The sequence below is a fragment of the Leucoraja erinacea genome, chromosome 13, assembly GCF_028641065.1.
Source record: "Leucoraja erinacea ecotype New England chromosome 13, Leri_hhj_1, whole genome shotgun sequence".
Classification (NCBI taxonomy): Eukaryota; Metazoa; Chordata; class Chondrichthyes; order Rajiformes; family Rajidae; genus Leucoraja; species Leucoraja erinaceus.
In genome coordinates, this window is record NC_073389.1 from 29839543 (window position 1) to 29860221 (window position 20679).

The following is a 20679-nucleotide window of genomic DNA, read 5'->3' on the forward strand; positions in this document are numbered from 1 at the left end:
ACCAAGCCACGATGCAACCAGTTGCATGCTCTCTACTGTGCACCTGTAGAAGTTTGAGAGAGTCCTCTTTGACATACCGACTCTACGTAATCTTCTCAGGAAGTAGAGGCACTGATGAGCTTTCTTAATAATTGCATCAGTGTGCTGGGACCACGAAAGATCTTCGGAAATATGCATGCCCAGGAATTTGAAGTTGTTGACTCTTTCCACCATCATCCCGTTGATATAAACGGGATTGTGGGTCCCTATCCTACCCCTTTCAAAATCCACAGTCAGTTCCTTGGTTTTGCTGGTGTTGAGAGCCAGGTTATTGTGCTGGTACCATTTGGTCAATCGGTTGATCTCACTTCTGTACTCTGACTCGTCACCATCAGTGATTCATCCCACAACAGTGGGGTCGTCGGCGAACTTGATGATGGAGTTCGCACTATGTCCGGCTACGCAGTCATGAGTATAGAGTGAGTAAAGCAGGGGGCTGAGCACGCAGCCTTGAGGTGCTCCCATGCTAATTGTTATCGAGGATAACACATTTCCACCAATAGGGAGAGATTGTGAATGAGGAAGTCGAGGATCCAATTTCAGAGGGATGCGCAGAGACCCAGATCTGAGAGCTTGGTAACCAGCTTGGAGGGGATGATGGTATTAAATGCCGAGCTGTGGTCAATGAATAACAGCCTGACATATAAGTTTTTGTTGTCCAAGTGGTCCAGAGCGGAGTGTAGAGCTAGTGAGATCGCATCCACCGTTGATCTGTTGTCGCCTATCCCGGAATTGGCTGTAGCGCCCAGGTCGCCTGTGAGCCTCAGTTCTGCTCTTCGGTCCCGGGGGCCTCTCGCAGCCACTCGAGCTACTGAGTGATCCCCGCCCCCCTCCTTCTCAATGCTCCTGCCCGCCCCGCAACTTTACCCCTCGTGGCCCAGCCATGCTGACCCGGGCCAGACTCCCCACGCGCTGTGGAAGGAACTCTTTCCCCCCCCCCCCCCCCCCCAGCGGTGCTGTCCTTTTACAGCCGCTGTACTTGGGGATAGCCAAGTCTATCTTTCTTGGCTAACAATCTAACCTTCGACCTCCAGGACGCAGGTAAATTTTCGGGCCTTATTTTAGGGTAAAAAATAGCGTCTTCATTGCCGGGAAATACGGAATGGTTGCCCTCCAGTTTCAGTTCAAGGCAAAGGCTAGATTTTGTTTAAGGAAACAGGGTAGAGCAAGAGTGTGGTATTAGGGGAGGAAATTTGGGATGCAGTGAGTGATGGGAAACTTGAATAGGATACCGTGCAGTCAAAATTACATAACTAGAAAATATATATGATTTCAAAGGAGATGACAAGGAACAGGAAAACAATCAGAGGATAAGATAGATAAATGGGTCCAGGAGGCACAGTGTCGACAATTCCAAATGACACAAAAAAAAACACTTTTGAATGTGAGAATATAAGATTTAAAATAGGTCATTAGACCCCCTGGAACTCTCTGCCACAGAGGGTAGTTGAGGCCAGTTCATTGGCTATATTTAAGAGGGAATTAGATGTGGCCCTTGTGGCTAAGGGGATCAGGGGGTATGGAGAGAAGGCAGGTACGGGATACTGAGTTGGATGATCAGCCATGATCATATTGAATGGCGGTGCAGGCTCGAAGGGCCGAATGGCCTACTCCTGCACCTAATTTCTATGTTTCTATGTTCTATGTTTGTGCCTGCTCCATCATAAAATAAGGTAATGGATGAAATAAGCAAGGGAACATTATTTTTTTGGGGGGGGGGAAGACAAGTATTAAACTGGAATTGCTAGGATTTAGGAGACTCAGAAATATAAAGAGAAAGTACAAGTTAATCCAACTGCAAGGAAGACATTGAGATTTAGTATTCAATAAATGGAATACAAATTCCTCAAAAGTTGTGCTAATCCTGTTCTTATTATTTGCTTGAACCACAGTTAAATTATATTCCGGTTGAGAGCCCAATTTTGCAAGGAGAATGATACACTAAACATTTTTAAAGAACTTTGATAATGCCATGATACTGGAAGGAGAAGAGCGTTTTTGATATTTGAATGGTTTTAAGACATCTAGGAATTGAGTTGGTAACAAGAAGACATCAATTCAAAAATCCACAGAAATATGAAGGAAACATTTTTTTACTCAAGTGGTTGGGAGGCGGAATAGCTTTTAAGGGTCAAACGTATAAATAATTAGATAGAAACCTTTCAAAGATAAGTGGAAGGGGCAGAAAGTCCACAGTTTATCAGAGCCGACACAGGTATGAAAAGCTGATTGACCTTGTTTGTGCTGTACAGTCATATATTTCCATAACTCTACTGGTGGGTCACTCTGAAACTTTTCAGGACAGTAATATTCTGTTTTTAATTTGCATTCTCTTATCTTTCTGGTCTCAAACTTAAGACAGAATGATGCATTATGTTTGGCATTCATTACATTCTGAGCATCAGTAAAACCACTAACTCCTCCAACTATTTTGGAGATGTGGATCATTTAATGTTTGCCCATGGTAGATATTTTATGCTTGCTGCTCTTCTCTGTGTCACTTCCCATTTTGATGCATTATGACAGGCACATTATTTTGTACACCTCTTACCAAGTCTCAAGTGAGAGTTGACCATTGCTTTGCTTGATAAAGACTCGGCACAACTTCTGTAAATGTGTATTCCACTTTCCAACTCGGTAGCAATCCTTGCCCTGTCTTCTGCTTACTTCTCTCTTACTGTCAGCTCAATCAGCTCAATTGGTCAGGCACAGCACTATGGGTATACACTCACCTTTGAGTCAAAACATTGGGATTGAGTGGGAAGAAAGCGGTTCATGGAAATCAGCGTCCTGTTCCAGAGTCAAGCACAACATTTTCCATCACGTAAGATTTTAATTGTTATGCGGCAACCAATCCCTGCCAACATTATACTCCATTTAAGTCACCTAATTTTCTTCACGTGATGACCCTTCATTGGTACTCTGTATGATATTGGATGAAACCAAAACCCTATCTGCTCCTTAAGATGGCTAAAGGATTTTGTGTTTCAAGGAATGACAAGGATGTCCTGATCAACATTGATGCCTCAATCAACACAGGGAGACGATTCATTTAGACAATAAACAATAGATGCAGGAGTAGGCCATTCGGCCGTTCGAGCCAGCACCTCGATTCACTGTGATCATGGCTGATCATCCACAATCAGTACCCCGTTCCTGCCTTCTCCCCATATTTCTTAACCCCGCTACCTTTAAGAGCCCTATCTAACTCTCTCTGGAAAGCATCCAGAGAATTGGTCTCCACTGCCTTCTGAGGCAGAGAATTCCGCAGATTCACAACTCTCTGGGTGAAAAAGTTTTTCCTCATCTCCATTTTAAATGGCTTACCCCTTAGTCTTAAACTGTGGCCCCCTGTTGTACCTGCATGCTCACTTTCAGTGACTGATGAACAAGGACACCCAGATCTCATTGTAACGCCCCTTTTCCTAACGACACCATTCAGATAATAATCTGCCTTCCTGGTCCTATTATCAATATCACTAATATATTGTATGATCGTGCTTTCAAAAATGGTGGCTCCATTTTCTGCATTGAAACAGAAACTTTATTTTAGAAATATGTCATTATCCATAAGGAAGCTTGGTAAAAATCTTGAGTCTGGGAAAAGCATTAGATAAATGTGGGCTTTATCTATGTTTTATTAGCAGGTGCTTCCAGCATGCGTTCTCGCTTGTCAGCACATTCTCACGGATATCCCTCTGTTGCCACCATGTGCCATTTCACCATGATGATGTAATGGGGATGATTATTGAGCTCTCTCAGTGCTTTTAAGCATAGTTCCCAATAGGCTCAGTATCCCAAATCACGGAAGCAGACCTGTCAGCCCAGCAGAAAGCACCTATCTAAAACAAATTCCATTTAAAAGCACTTGGTCCAGTGGCGTGGCGATTCCAATGCCGTGGTCCAATGCCGTGGCGATTCGTGCTCATCTGGATGCACAAATATGGAGTGAAAATCTGCTTCCCTCGCCTTCTCAAACAAAAGTTTCTAGATTTCAACCACCCTGTGGGTGAAAATGATTCCTCCTCCGATCCAATCTAATTCCTCTCATTATTTCGTACAACTTTTGCCAAGTCTCCTCTTTTTCTCTTTTGCTCCAAGCAAACCAAATTCAGCCGATTGAATCTCTTCATAGTTGAAATGTTCCATCCCAAACAACTTCCTGGTGAATCTCATCTGCACCTTCTCACTTCCTTCCTAATAATGCGGTGATCTGAACCACACGCTGGACTCCAGCTGTGGTCTAACCAATGTTCTATAAAGTTTTACCAAGTTCTCCATGCTCTTACGTTCTGTGCCACCATCAGGAATCTTTGGACATAGACCAAGGTTCCTTTGCACCATTGTTAGGGCGCAACCATTTTTGGTATATGTGATGCTCTTTTTTTAACACCCCTTCCCCAAAAAAACCCAAAATGCAACACCTCACTCTTACATGAATTGGCCATTGCTTGGCCCAATTTACCAGCTCATCAGTGTTGTTCTGTAGCCTAAGACTACCCTCCTCACAATCAATTACAGCAGTTGGCTGCGCAATGCGCAGTTGATAGAGCCACGGCCTCACAATGGCAGAGACCCAGGTTCAGTCCTGACCTCGGGATGCTATCTGTGTGGAATTTGCATGTTCTCCTTATAACTGTGTGGGTGTCCTCTGGGTGCTCTGGTTTCCGCTCACATCCGACTCATGGGTTTATAGGTTATTTGGCCTCTGTAAAAAGTGCCCCATGTGCATAAAGAGTGGATGTGACAAAGTGGGATAACATGGAACTAGTGTGATAAGGTGATTGATTGTCGGCATGGACCCAGTGGGCCGAAGGGCCTATTTTCATGCTTTATCTCTAAACTAAACTGATGAAACCTCACTGATTTTCATATCATCTGCAAATGTAATATAACATGTCTTGTGATTTTTCTCAATCCTATCTGCCAGTTTTTTTTTGTGAATGCACTTTGCCCTCATAATTTCTTTTTTAAGCATCCCTCCCTCCTCCGGTACCCGATACTCACTGTACCATCCGGTGCAGTGGCACAAAGCTCTGTATACATTCGTATAGGTAGTTCGAAAGAAAACCTCATAATAACTTTGTTTTTGCTTTTTACCATTCAGGACGTGAGTTGTAATGAAATTACAACTTTGCCACAACAAATGGGACAACTTCAGTCGCTCAGAGAGTTGAACGTCAGACGAAATTATCTGCAGATTTTGCCAGAGGGTGAAGCTGTTTTTGAATTTCTTGATATCTTGCTATTTCCTCACGAGCCAGTGAAATAGTTCATGTAAATACTGAAGCACTTCATTTTTTCTCCTGCAGAGCTGGCAGACCTCCCTCTTGTGAAATTAGACTTTTCCTGTAATAAGATTGTATCGATACCAATCTGCTACAGAAACATGAAGCATCTACAGAATATACAAATGGATAACAATCCACTGCAGTCTCCGCCAGCACAGGTCAGTCATTTACTAAAAGATATCCAATGCCATTTTAAAAATGCCCTTTCTGGTGCTTTGAAGATAGATTCAATGTAAACTACTGCTGAAACTGCTCTTTGCTCATATGGAATAAAAACATAGCACATCGGCAATATATGTGGAGAAACTGGTAAGTGAACTTTATAAGGTGAATGAGTTTTCATCAGACTAGAGAAAACTTAGACATCAAACATGATTTTTGCAATGAAGAAGGGTGTAAAAAAAGAGTGGCACAGCAGTGGAGTTGCTGCCTTACAGTGCCAGGGCCCCAGGCTCGATCCTGACCTCTGGTGCTGTCTGTGCGGAGTTAGCATGTTCTCGCAGTGACTGCATGGGTTTTCTCTGGGTGTTCCTGTTTCCTCCCACATCCTAAAGATGTGTGGATTTGTAGGTTAATTAGCTTCTGTAATAAATGATCCCTACTGTGTAGTGTATATTGGTAATCGCTGCTCGGCGTGTACTCGACGTTTGAAGGGCTTGTTTCCATGCTGTATGTCAAAAAAACACAATGGTGGTGGAGCTGATTGAGAAAGGCCACTGATGTCTCTGTGCGATTGTACAGGGCTTCCTGGGATCCCATCCAGAGCACATTTCTTGCCTCCTTAGCTGAGGAAGATGTTAGAATCTTTCCAACACTGACCTTTCCATCCTGGGCCTCCTCCATTACCAGAATGAGGCCACACGCAGACTGGTGGAACAACACCTCATATTCCGCTTGCGTAGCTTACAACCCAGCGGTATGAACGTCAAATCTTAGCTAACCTCTAATTTCCCCCCCTTTTCTCTTCGCCACCCCCTCTAATTGACCTCCAAACCTTTGGCATGTGGGAGGAAACCGGACCACCTGGAGAACCTACGAAGAACCTACGAACTCCGTACAGACAGCACCCATAGTCAGGATCGAACATGTGTCTCTGGCGTTGTAATGTAGGAATTCTACCGCTGCGCCACTCTGCGGCCTAAATTTCTAGGCCTCATCTTTACCATAGATGCTCGGTCCCTTTACAGTTCCATTCCCCACCAGGAAGGTCTCAAGGCCTTCCGTTTCGTCCCCAAACAGAAATCCAATAATTTTCCCCTCATGAACTTGTCCTCAGCCTAAACAATTTCTCTTTTGACTCCTTTCACTTTCTTCAGGTTGTAGCCATGGGTGCTTGCATGGGCTCCAGCTATGCCAGCTTTTTGTTGGTTATGTCGAATAGTCCTTGTTCCAAACGTACACTGGAACTATTCCTCAGCTCTTCCACCACAAAATCGACAACTGCATCGGGGCTGCCTCCTGCAGCTGTGCAGAACTCATTGATTTCTTTAACTCTACCTCTAGCTGTCACCCTGCCCTCAAATTCACTTGGAATATCTCCAACATCTCTACAACATATAATCCTCCGAAATTTCCGCCATGCAACACGTAATCCGAAGTTTCTGCCACCTCCAACGGTATTCCACCACTAGCCACATTTTCCCATCTTCACCCCTTTTCGCCTTCCTCAGACTGTTCCCTCCGCAACTCCCTGATTAACTCATTCCTTCCCACCCAAACCACCCTGTCCCCAGATACCTTCCCCTGCAACTGCAGAAGATGCAACACCTGTCGCTATACCTCCTCCCTCAAGTCTGTCCAGGGACCCTGACAGTCCTTTCAGGTTATGCAGAGGTTCACTTGCATCTCCTACCTCATCCGTTGTTCAAGATGTGAATTCTTTACATCGGTGAGTCCAAACGCAGACTGGGCGATCATTTCGCGGAACACCTTTGCTCAGCCCTCGTGAACCAAGCTGATCTCCCGGTTGCTGGACACTTTAATTCTCCTTCCCATTCCCACACAGACCATTCCGTCCTCAGTCTCCTCCATTGTCAGAGTGAGGCTAAACGTAAATTGAAGGAATAGCATCTCATATTTCGCTTGGGCAGCTTACAGCCCAGTGGTATGAATATTGATTTTTCTCACCAGGTTAGCCCAGCATTCCCTCTCTCGTAATCCCTCCCCCACCCAAGTCGCACTAGCTTCTCATTTTCACCCTACAAACAGCTTACAATGTTCTGTTTCCTTTATCATCAGTACTTTGTTGCATATCTTTCATTCATTGTTCTTTATCTCTCCATATCGTCGTCTATATCGCTCGTTTCCTTTATTCCTAACCAGCCTAAGGAAGAGTCTCGAACCGAAACATCACCCATTCCTTCTCCCCAGAGAGGCAGACTACATCTACAACAAACCTACCTACTCCCACAGTTCTCTGGATTACACGGCACCCCACACTGCCACTTGCAAAGATGTTATCACCTCCTCTCAATTTCTCCATTTCCGTTGCACCTGTTCCCAAGATGAGGCTTTCCATTCAGGGATATCCAAGATGCCCTCTTTCTTTAATAAAGTTCCCCCCCCCCCCCCCCCCCCCCCTTCTGTCATAGATGGATCACTTACCCATGTCTCCTCTGTGTCCGTTAGTTTTTGCTCGCACTCCTCCTCCTCCCACTTGGAACAAGAACACAATCAATCTGAAGAAAGGTCCTGATCTAAAACATTACCTATCCATGTTTTCCAGAGATGCTGTCTGACCTGCTAAGTTACTGTAGCACTTTTTTGGGGAAATCTGCATAAGTAGTTCCTAGTTTCTAAGTTAAACTGCTGTAGGAACTCATCAGTTCTGACAGCAACAGAGGAGGGAATGTGCAGATGGCATTTTGTGTCAGGACTCTTCCTCGGAACCTCTATTTCCTCCACAGATGCTGCCTGACCCACGGAGGTCCTTTCGCAAATTGTTTTTTGTTCAACATTTCAGCATCTGCAGTCTCTTGTGCCCCCGTGTATCTTTACTTCTTTCCTTTCACCATTCAGGGACCCAGTCTTTCCTTCCATATGAAGCTCTGATTCCTTTACTCTTATGATTTACCATCTACATTTGCTGCTAACAATATTGTTTTCTCCACATTGGACTCTGCTCAGAACAACTCCATTCAGTCAGCCAGGGTAATCCTGTGTTTCCAGCTGCCGTCACTTCTCCAATTTCAAATAACCAGCTTTTACAAATTGATCAGAAATGTCCAGATCTAATAAAGCGTCACAAATCTGACATTTTAACTCTGCCTCTCTCTCCATAAATGCCTAACCTGCTGAGATTTTCTGTTTTTATTTCCAATAACTACAGAATTTTACTTCTCTACCCAGTGTCGGCAGCTCCAACAGTTTTTAGAAAAAATTAATTTCATTTCCTGTCTTGATTTATCTCCTCCTGTTAACATTTCTTCCAGGCAGATTATCTATATTTAACAAGCCTTCACTGCCCCTCTCAATATGCATCAATAACCCATGTATCATTCAGTCTCTTGGTCTCCACCTTATCCGTTAGATTTTTCCTCACCTTTCTCCACCTTTCCTCTCCATCTTGAAACATGTTTCTCGACCTTTTCAGTTCAGATGAAAGGTCATCGAGCTGAAAAGTTCAACGTTATCCTGCCTGACTTGATTAATATTCCCGTCATTGTTTTTTTTAGATTGCCAATATTTTAGTTTTTGATTCCAGTGCTAATATGGAGCCAGTCATTGGAGGTGGCTTGTTGTGATTTCTTGTAGCTGTATAAAATTTTGGTTAGTATTGTTTGCAGTTCTGGTCACCCTAATACAAGAAAGATGTGGAGGATTTGGAGATGATGCAGAAGAGGTTTTCTCAGCCTGATTTGGAAAACCTCAGAGGGTATTGGCTATAAAGAGAGTTTGGATGAAGTTACATTGGAGCATCAGAGACTGAGGGGAAACCTAATAAAAGTACATCAAATTATGAGAGGGCTAGATAGAAACATAGAAAATAGATGCAGGAGTAGACCATTTGGCCCTTCGAGCCTGCCATTCAATATGATCATGGCTGACCATCCAAAATCAGTACCCTGTCCTGCTTTCTCCCCATATTCCTTGATTCCATTAGCTCTAAGAGCTAAATCTAACCCTCTTGAAAACATCCAGTAAATTGGCTTCCACTACCTTCTATGGCAGAGAATTACACAGATTCACAACTCTATGGGTTAACAAAGTTTTTCCTCATCTCAGTCCTAAATGGCCTACCCCTTATTCGTAATAGGGTAGACTGTCAGAAGCTTTTTCCCAGGATAGAAATGTCAAATATTAGAGAGCATAGCTTTAAGTTGAGCATAGTTTAAAGGAGATGCGCTGGGCTAGTTATTTTTATACATAGAGTGGTGGGTGTCTGGAACATGCTGCCAGAAGTATTCGGTGGGCCGAGGGACTTATTTTCCATGCCAAAAGTGAACCATTTTGGTAGGAAGAAAAAGGAGAGGCAACGTTATTCAAAGGACACTGCTGTAAAAGGGGAATTGAAGGAGAGGAACTGGAGAGGTGAATGGCTACACGTCATGAAAGCAGCAGGGCGGGTTTAACAAGATGTATCTGGGCTTTATCAATAGCTTATAAATTCTGGGAAGTGACGCTCAACCATAATCGACACGTGCCCTTCGTCAGCTGGACTATTGTGTTTATTTTGGGAAGGAAGTGGAGAGCCTAAAGGAGATTTATCAGAATAGTTCCTGGGAGGAGGGGGATGGAGAGAGTTGGATGTTATTTTTTAAAGAGAAGGTGGAGGGGAAATCTGACAGACTTGAATAAAATGAGGTCTAGACAGAGTGGATAGTGGGAGTCTATTCCCCTTGGTGAAGGGTTGAATGAGAGGTACAAAAGAAAGGGGAAGAGAATTAAGAGCAGCGAGAGGAAAAATGTTTTACACACAGGGTGTGCTTGGAATCTAGAATGCACTGCCTAATATGTGGGTAAACGCAGGTTCCAATAAGGAATTGGGTAAATTTTACAAGGTTGCAGAGAAATAAACAGGGAGTGGAAGTTGTAAGTTGCTCTTTTGAGAGCCACCGTGGATGTTATCTGCTGTAACAATTCTCTGATTCTAACCGAGCTGCAGATGAAGAAGTTAATCAGCAGGTGAGAATAACTGCCGTTGATGTGGATAGGAATCTTGAGGAAATATTTGGAAAAGAGAAACTTTCCTATACATGTATTTTTCTATTGATAACCACAGCCCCAGCACATCATAGAAAGCATATTGATGTTTAATAAAGTATCTTGGTACAGATCCAACACCGATTTGTGCGGCAATTGTTGGTCCAGTGCCCCCTTTATTCCAGTCATAATCTAGAGAGTACACCTGAAATGTGTGGAATTTGCTCCTTGCGGATTCCGGCCTGGCTTGAGCTGGCAGATCCGTTTCCATGACCGACTTTGCCGGTATCTCGGTCCCTCGGAGGCCAAGGCGAACCGTTCATGAACCGTTGGACGCCTCTCGGATGCCATAACCTCTGTTGGCTTGACAAAATAAATAATCCAGAATGGCTCTGGACCCAAGAGTGCCAGAAAATCGGGGTGGGCCTATAGAAGTGTTAATAGAAGTGATTGTCAATTTCCAGAGTATACATCCGTGTGCAAATTAATTGAATACACTAGGATATAGGTGTCAACTGCTCTACATCGGTGAGACCAAGCGCAGGCTTGGCGATCGCTTCGCCCAACACCTCCGCACAGTTCGCATTGACCAACCCGATCTCCCGGTGGCTCAGCACTTCAACTCCCCCTCTCATTCCGAATCCGACCTTTCTGTCCAGGGCCTCCTCCATGGCCAGAATGAGTCCCACTGCAAATTGGAGGAGCTGCACCTCATATTTCACTTGGGTAGTTTACTCCCCAGCGGTATGAACATTGACTTCTCCAATTTCAGGTGGTCCTTGCTTTCTCTCTCCTTCCCCTCCTCTTCCCAGTTCTCCCACAGCCCACTATCTCGGTCTCTTCCTTTCTTCTTCCCGCCCCCCGCACCTCCACATCAGTCTGAAGAAGGGACTCAACCAGAAACGTCACCTATTCCATCGCTCCATAAATGCTGCCTCACCCGCTCAGTTTCTCCAGCATTTTTGTCTACCTTCGATTTTTCCAGCATCTGCAGTTCTTTCTTAAACTAGGATATAACAAGTCAATATACATGTCGCAGGGCTACCTTTTATTCATTATCGTTGCGCCATTATGTCTTTAGTACATGTGTGTCCACCACGGTTCTTTATCGTCTTTGACAGGATTTGGCATGGAGTCGATCAGATTCTGAGTCTCCAAGAATTTTTTAATCTCGATTCCACAGCTGAATTATGGCCTCTGTGAGCTCTGTGTCATTGTACAGTTCTTTCCTTTCAGTCTCTCCTTGATAATTGACCACAAATTCGCAATCGGATTCAGGTCAGGCGAGTTACCAGGCCAGTCATCATTCTGTCAACTGGGTGCAGTGGACCAATACCGTAGTAGCTGAAAGAACCTCAGAACAGCATTTCAGGATGTTTGACAAACTCGTCAATGTGATATATTCTCACTGGCTCCGAGAATGATCTCCAAACTTGTTGACTATGATGGATTTTGTGAATTGCTTACGAGTTCTTCTCAAAAGACGATAAAACATGGGTGGATGATGCAATCACTGATGCAATGCAGGTTCAAAGTTGTTACTTTGTTTTTAATTTATTTTGAATGTTATCAGTTTTAAAGATCAAATGCTGGACATAGAAAGTCATCATATGAGAAAATAAAATCAGCCCATGATTCAATTAATATTGCACAGGGATGTATCTCTTAAGTGATCTCCTGTTATGAAGTGATTGCTTCCAATCTTTACAGACAATGGAACCTGAGGGTTCACCTTTTTCCACAAAGGGTGGTGGGTGTATTGAACAAGCTGCCAGATGAGATAGTTGAGGCAGGTACTATTGCAATGTTTAAAATGCATTTTGACAGCTACATAGAATAGCTTTGGTAAGATGTGGGCCAAATGCAGGCAGGTGGGACGATTATGGATGTGGGAATGTTGGTTGGTGTGGGGAATTGAACCAAAAAGACAAAACCAGACTTAGGCAATGCAAGATAATGTAAACTTTGGGCAGGTCCCATCGACGTTAATTAGAAATACATAACTAACATGATCAGGTTTTTTGAAGAGGTGACATTCGTGATCGATGCGGATAGGGCAGTGGTAGGATGTTGTCTATGTGGATTTTAGTAAGGCATTTAATGAAATCTCCCATGGTATGCTGATACAGAAGATTAAGATGCATGAAAAGGAGATATGCGGAGAAACTTCTTTACAAAGAAGGTGATGAGTGCCTGGTATGCACCGCGGTTGAGACTGATACAATAATGGCATTTGAGACATTTTTGGATAGGCATGTGAATATGCATGGAATGGAGGGATATAGATTATGTGCAGATAGGTAAGAGATGGTCTTGGCATCATGTTTGACACAGACATTGTGGGCTGAAGTGCTTGTTCATATGCTGTACTATTGTATGTTCTACATATGATGAGATCACCAATGTTCTGCAGCATGAAGTAGACTCAAATTGTAATGGTAAATCTTTTAAATATCTATGATTTACCTTCAAACATTCTTAAGATCTTGTGAATAACAAGTACTGTGGTTCTGTCTTTACAAGTGAAGTAAATAAGATATTCCATTTGATGCAGCTGGTATGTATACCAAGGATCAATAGCAAAGAGTTGTCAATTATGAATATCATATCTCTTTCCCATGACTTCCAATTATTGGGGTTTACCAAGGCAAAACAACTACCTGGGTTACCTGTCTTTGAAGAAAGGCCTGCAGCATACTAAGGTTGCGGTTGATCATGTTTCAATTTCCCTTTTTAGTATTTCATGGAAAGCTATATGCTGGAATTTAGAAGGAATAAATAATAAAAGTGTAGGCTATTTTCTAAATGGGGAGAGGATTCCGAAATCAGAGGTGCAAAGGAACTTGCGAGTGTTGGTGAAGGACTCCCAAAAGGTTAATTTGCAGGTTGAGTCAGTAGTAAGGAAGGCAAATACAATGGTAGCATTCATTTGGAGAGGTCAAGAAAAGAAAAGCAAGGATATAATGCTGAGGCTTTATAAGGCACTGCAGGCCACATTTGGAACATTGTGAACGATTTTAGTCCCCAATCTGAGGAAGGATGTGCTGGTGTTAGAGATGGTCCAGAGAACCATCTTTACGAGAATGATCCCGGGGATGATTGGGTTAACAAATGAGGAGCATTTGATATTTCTGCGCCTGTACTCACTGGAATTTAGAAGGATTAGGGGGAATCTCAGTGATAACTACTGAATAATGAAAGGCTTAGATAACATGGGCGTGAAGAGTCTGAAGAAGGGTCTCGACCTGAAACATCACCCATTCCTTCTCACCAGGGATACTGCCTGTCCCGCTGAATTACTCCAACTTTTTGTGTCTCGTATCTTCGGTTTTAACCAGCATCTGCAGTTCCTTCTTACACAGGATGCTTCCAGTAGTGGGAGTCTAGAACCAGTGGGCATAGGCTCAGACTAAATGGACGTACCTTTAGAATGGAGATGAAGAGGAATTTTAGCCGAAGGGTGGTGAGTCTGTGGAATTCATTGTCACTGACAGCTGTGGAGGGCAAATCTCTGGGTGTTTTTAAAGCAGAGATTGATAGGTTCTGAATTAGTAAGGTTGTCAAAGGTTAAGGGGTGAAATGGGGTTGAGAGGGAAAAATGGAACAACCATGATCGAATGGCAGAGCCGATGACTCGATGGGCCAAACAGCCTAATTCTGTTCGAATGTTTTATAGTCTCATGGAATTATGCTCTCTGAGAAATATTTTCACAGTAGAGAATTTGAAAGGCAAATCACTTTAACTCTGTGTAACGACTGACCCTGACTTGCTCATTCCTACAATAAATTAAAATTCTAGAATTATTTGCCCCTCTCAGACTTGCCGTCCTTTGAAATGTTAAATGTTGTCAGAATTTTATTGCTTTCACACTAATGAAAAAAATGCAGGACATTCACCTAGAAATGAATTTTGTACAAGCTATGTCAGTGACTTATGAACATTTAAACCTCCTTTTACTTGGTTTACATTTTGATCCTTTGGTTACATCCTTCCTTGAGTATTGTGCTCAGAATAGCCACACAGTTCTCTAGCTGTGGCTGAATTGTGATTTATTGCTCCTCTATTACATTTAGACACAAGCCATATGTGACTTTGTATTCATACTAATCTACATCATAATTCATTTGCCAATTTCATGCTGATTTAACATTGTTAATAGACTCTCTTGCTTTGCAGCAATTGTCCTCTGCATTAATTGCTCATGATTTATTGCTGTCTGCAAATTTTTAAGATAATGAAAACATTTAATAGGGTAAACAGAAATAAACGTTTCTGCCTGTGGGGAGTCTGAAACTAGAGATCGAAAATATGAAGGAGAAGTCTGAAGAAGGGTTTCGGTCCGAAACGTTGCCTATTTCCTTCGCTCCATAGATGCTGCTGCACCCGCTGAGTTTCTCCAGCTTTTTTGTGTACGATCGGAAATATGGGCTGGTCACCAATAAAATGGATAATAAAATAGAAACTCTTTGGCCTGAAGGATTAGAATGGAAAGTGGTATCAAAATTAGGCAAATAGCATGCATTTAAGAAGGAGATAGATGGAAGGGTAAAGAAAATAAAGATAATTAAAAAATGCTTATGCTGATAGAATTAGATTAAGTAGGGTAGGAGGATGCTCCCGTGAAACAAGGCATACATGGGTTGGTCAAAGTTAAATGATTTAATACTTTGCACAGAACTCTAGGAATCTATTTGCATAAATCCAAGGACATCTTGAGTTTCTGGTTGCATGTCATTTCAAAACTCCTTTCCCATACCTGTTCCCACATTGACCAGAATATCATTGGCCTTCTCCGTAGCCACGGTGAGACCGAACCCAAAGTAGAACAGAACCTACTTTCCTGTCTGAGTAATCTACATCCCAATTATATGAACATTGAATTTTTCATTTTCAGGTCATGTGTTCTTTCTCCACTTCCACCGGTCTACCCAGGGTCTTTCTCTCATTGTTCACGCTTCCTTCCCTCCTTCCCTGTTATCCAGACTCATCATCCTCTCCGACCAAGTTCCATCTACCCGTCACCTAGTTTCCTGTTTCTTTTTTCTTGGATCACCTTTCCACTCCTCTCTCCCCCCTGTCACCATCTGTCCATCATGCACACCAAAGCTGGTTCTACTTATCGCCTACCAACACCTCACCCTGGCCCTTCACCTCTTTATACTGACTGTTTCCACTCTACACACTCAGTCCTGATGTAGGGTCTTGACTCTGAAATGTCAACCATCCATTTGACTCCAAAGATGCTGAATTACACTGAATTTTTCCAACAGTTTATTTTTTGCTCCAGATTCCAGATCTGCAGTCTCTATTGTCTTGAGATCTGTGAATTAAAGTATTTCATTAGTCCGTACTTAAGGATGTCTTTAAAAACAGAACCTGTTCATTACCCAAGGACAACCTGAAAATGATTCCAAAAGCATTGCATTGATAGTTTGACAACTCGCTGAAAAGCTCTTTAACTGTATGGTCTATTTATTTATTTATAGTGTTAAGCAAATGAGGAATGGTTAGCTTACTTTGTAAATGTCCTTCTTTATGGAATATGGGTCAATCATCTTTTACATAATTCCATTTATTCTTCCTTTGAATAATCCAACAGTGATTCTGCTGCTTATATTCTTACTATATTTTAACTTCACTTCATCAACTATGTCTTGTCAGTGCCAGTTCTTTTTCATGGAGCCGAGGTACTAGACCAGCAATGTGGTTGGGAACATTAGAAAAACTTCTTATGTCACCAATCGTGCGATAAAGTTGTTTCCAAGAATAACACTGTGCTTGTTATCTCCCTTTCACACAACCCTCTGCTACCACCCAAAAAAATATAAACCTGGCTTCACGAAGTGGTACAAAGGTATGTATGCATGCACAAGCTGCCTTCTGCTGACTTACCAAGTCAACACTTGGAAAAAACCCCCAATCTGTATTGACAAGTAAAGGTTGGAGATGCACTTGTAAACAAAACACTGAATGCATTTGCTATAGATGCAAAATACAAGGCCTTAATAAAATTGTATTGATAATTCTTACTAGATAACAAAAGATATATTTCCTGGTGATCCAGTTTTGTTGAAGTAAGTTAACTTGTTTGTTATTTTGTATGCTGAGTGTTATCCTTACAAAATTGATTATTGTTGCAACTACCTGTGATTTTCTGGGACAGAGTGATGTTGCGTTACAGGGGTAAAACTCTGTACAAAGCAAACCTGAAGATCTTACTCCGTCATGTACTTGCTACATTTATGACTAGAGCCAGGATTATGCCATAAATGCATTTTCATGCCTTTTTCATGATCGAGTGCCTAAATCAGCCTTTTTTTTTTGGCCGTTTTGCTTAAAGGTCGCGCTATTATCTCTAGTTGTACCATGATTACAATGACGTTTTCTATGTTAACATGTTAATATTAATGTTATTATTAACGTGTTAACTGTATAACTTTCAAGAAAACTTCCACCACTGGGATGAAACCGGGGGCGCCACCGTCGGTCATTTATTCGTTCGTGCCGCTGCTCTCCGGTTCAGGCTTCTCTAAGATCTATTTAAGAAAGAACGGCAAATGCTGGAAAACTCAGCGGGAGGCAGCATCTATGGAGACAATGCATAGGCGACATTTTGGGTCGAGACCCTTCTTCAGACTGATGTTGGGGGGGGGGGGCGCTAATAAGAAAGGAAGAGGCAGAGACAGTAGGACTAGAAGGGGAGCTGGAAAGGGGGAGGATGGAGAAGACAAGGGTTATCAAAAATTAGAGAAGTCAATGTTGATACGCTGGAGTGTAAACTACCCAAGCTTGTCTCCTCATTATATTTACTGCTGGCTCCAGTCGCAAATCTGAGTTTCGATTGATCTGTGCAAAGCATTCATTGATGCTGGAATTCCACTGTAGAAATTGGAAAACAAACCTCTCAGAGGTTTTTTAGAGAAATACACGGAGGAACATATACCAAGCGAGTCTTCATTATGGAAAAATTATGTTGATAGCAACTTCAACATTGTTATGCGGAAAATTAGAGATGAAGTTGCATGCAACAAAATATGGATCTCAATAGACGAGACAGCCGATGCTGTGGGGAGATATGTTGCCAATGTGGTCATCGGTACACTGGAGGCAGGTCAACCATCAAAGGAGTATTTGTTGACATCGGAAGTATTGGAGAAGTCAAACAGCTCAACGTTTGCTCAGTTGTTTACATCTTCACTTGCTGTACTGTGGCCAGAAGGTATAAAACACGAGAATGTTCTTCTGTTTGTGACTCAAAGTTTTATTCCCCAAAATGTTGCATTTGACATGATAAGTTCAAGGACTTCATACAATTGCCAAGCACATACGTAGCTTGATTCCAAATGTCGATCGCCTAGTTTCCAATGTCAAGAAAATCTTCCTCAAAACACCATCACAGGTGCAGTTGTTCAAGGAAATGGCACCCGGGATTCCGCTCCCTCCTCAGCCCATTTTGACTAGGTGGGGTACATGGCTCTCTGCTGTACTCTACTATTCTGCAATTTTTAAAAAGATAAAAGAAATCGTCAACTGTTTTGAAGAAGAAGAATCTGCTGCAGTCAGGATCGTCTGTGAAATCATGCAGATAAAGTCCCTCCACCGTAATCTTGTGTTTATTGCTTCCAATTTTGCAAACTTCCCACAAGCTATCACTTCCCTTGAGAAATGTGGCGAAACATTAGTCAATAACTTGCAGGTTTTCAACAAAGTAACTGACGATATTCGTAAAGTTCCTGGCGATGTAGGTAAAGGCATACAAGGAAAATGTGAGAGAGTGATTTTAAGCTAACAAAGATCTTGAAGAAATAGAAAACATAGCTAAAGTACTCAAAGGTAGTGGTAATGAACAAGATATCAACATGAATATACAGTCTGTAGCTTGTTTCGGGTATGCAACAGTGACCTCAGCTGAAGTAGAAAGAAGTTTTTAATAACTGAAGCATATTCTGTCTGACAGATGGCATAGTTTACCACCAGATAATTTGAACAAAATGTTAGTAATTATGTGCAACCAGGCAACTTTGGTCATTTAATGTAGTATATCTTTATAAATTTTAGCTATATTTTGCTGTGGAAATAAATGCCTTTTTTGTCAATAAATGCCATATTCGCGCCTTTTTGTAATTTTATTATTCCTTTTTGCCTGCCTATTTCAGGGTTTTTTAGTGCCTAAACATCTTGGCTATTTATGACCATCAGATGCTTATTTTTCAATTCCAATTCAAGTTACTTTTCTGGCACCATTTTTCCCTTCAACTTTTTGTGGGGTTGCTCTTGTGAGTAACATAATGGGCTTGTTGAAAGTACATCAAACATTCAAGTATGAAAGTCAGAGGTGGTCATTTAAAACAACAGTTGGTGTTTGCTTGCTGATGGCTGTTACGCATAATAGTTTATTGAGATTGATTAAGAGAATTAGTTAGTTGTTAGTCTGAAATGAAAGATTATCAAATTATATATTCTAGGAATATTATATTTAGATTTAAATTATTACAAGTTTGCTGTTTTATCATATGCCTTAAAAAACACTGTTGATTTATTTAAGCAAATGCTGTAATTTTTGAAAATGCATTCTAAAGAAAATAATTACTCTTTGTTAGATCTGCATAAAGGGCAAAGTGCACATATTCAAGTACCTGAACATAGAGGCGTGTAGAATTGATAAGACTGCAGAATGCCTTTATCAACCGTCAATGGAAAAGGCCCCTGTTCCACAACGTGTTTGTGGGAGGTACGTTTCAAAACCATTCTTTGTTTTCTTGAGACCTGTGCTATAATGTGAAGTTTATGTTTCCTTCTTTACATGATCTTAACAATGTAAAATCTTACGGCAAGAATAATTAGATGCTGAAAAAAGGATAATTAATTTATATGTGTGGAGTGAGATGATACACTGATGAATTAAGCAAGTAGTTTAACTGTAATCCAGTGTTTTTAAATCAGGATGTTGGGAGGCCTGGTTCACAAAGGGAATGGAGGCTCCGTGATCAGCAGGAAGACCTAGCTGCCAAATTTCACAACACCCATTTCCCTTCACAAAAGAAACACAGTTTTTCTCCCCATAGCACACCTCTTCCGTTGAAATGTCCAAATAACTATTCTTTTTCATTTACGTCCATCTTTTTCATTTTCATGATCAAAGTTTATTGCTGGAAGGGCACAAAATGCACATATTTGCTGACTTTTAAACATTCTTTCGCACAAATGTAGAGAGGTCACATCAATTGAACTATTTGGCCAAGTGACCTCTGCAGGATTTTACCTCCATATAATACTTCACGACTATCTAATATAATCATGAACACTCATTGTTTGTGCATCAGCTACAAATCCTGGAAGTGAATTTTACAGCACTGCAATCTCTAATGAGATTTATCTTCCTCGCTAGGTGCCTGCACTGTCTCATACTCCTTGATCCTGCTCGTCCTCTTGCTCATCTCCCCCCACCCCTGGCTCCTTCCTTCCATTCCCTCTCCTCCCTCTCCCTCTCCCTCTCCCTCTCAAGTCAAGTCAAGCTTATTTGTCACATACACATACGAGATGTGCAGTGAAATGCAAGTGGCAATGCTCGCGGACCTTTGTGCGAAAGACAAACAACCAAACAACCAAACAAACAAACTATAAACACAATCATAACACACATATTCTTTTACATAATAAATAATGGAAGGAAAAACGTTCAGTAGAGTTAGTCCCTGGTGAGATAGGCGTTTAGAGTCCGAATGGCCTCTGGGAAGAAACTCCTTCTCAACCTCTCCGTTCTCACCGCATGGCAACGGAGGCGTTTGTCTGACCGTAGCAGCTGGAACAGTCCGTTGCAGGGGTGGAAGGGGTCTCTCATGATATTGTTGGCTCTGGAGTTGCACTATAGTTCCTGCAGGGGGCCAAGTGAAGTTCCCATAGTGCGTTCGGCCGAACGCACTACTCTCTGCAGAGCCTTCTTGTCCTTGGCAGAGCAATTCCCAAACCAGATGGTAATGTTCCCGGACAAGATGCTTTCCACCGCCGCTGCGTAGAAGCACTGGAGGATCCTCGGAGACACTCTGAATTTCCTCAATTGCCTGAGGTGGTAAAGGCGCTGCCTTGCCTTACTCACGAGTGCTGAGGCGTGTGATGCCCATGTCATATCCTCGGAGATGTGGACTCCCAGATATTTAAAACAGTTCACCCTATCCCCAGGATCCCCATTTATCCTCAATGGAGTGT

General features: G+C 42.2%; 1 protein-coding gene across 5 annotated transcripts in view; it reads left to right on the forward strand.

Moving 5' to 3' along the window:
* lrch1 (leucine-rich repeats and calponin homology (CH) domain containing 1) overlaps positions 1-20679 on the forward strand; it is a 169322-nt gene that overhangs the window by 66807 nt on the left and 81836 nt on the right. For all 5 annotated transcript variants that reach the window (XR_008724438.1, XR_008724437.1, XR_008724439.1 and 2 more), the window contains exons 4-6: positions 5147-5252; positions 5352-5488; positions 19074-19204. Coding sequence is in view for 2 of the 5 variants with exons in the window: in XM_055644768.1 (XP_055500743.1) it covers positions 5147-5252; positions 5352-5488; positions 19074-19204 (374 nt within the window). In the remaining 3 variants the exon portion in view is untranslated. The remainder of the gene's footprint in view (positions 1-5146; positions 5253-5351; positions 5489-19073; positions 19205-20679) is intronic.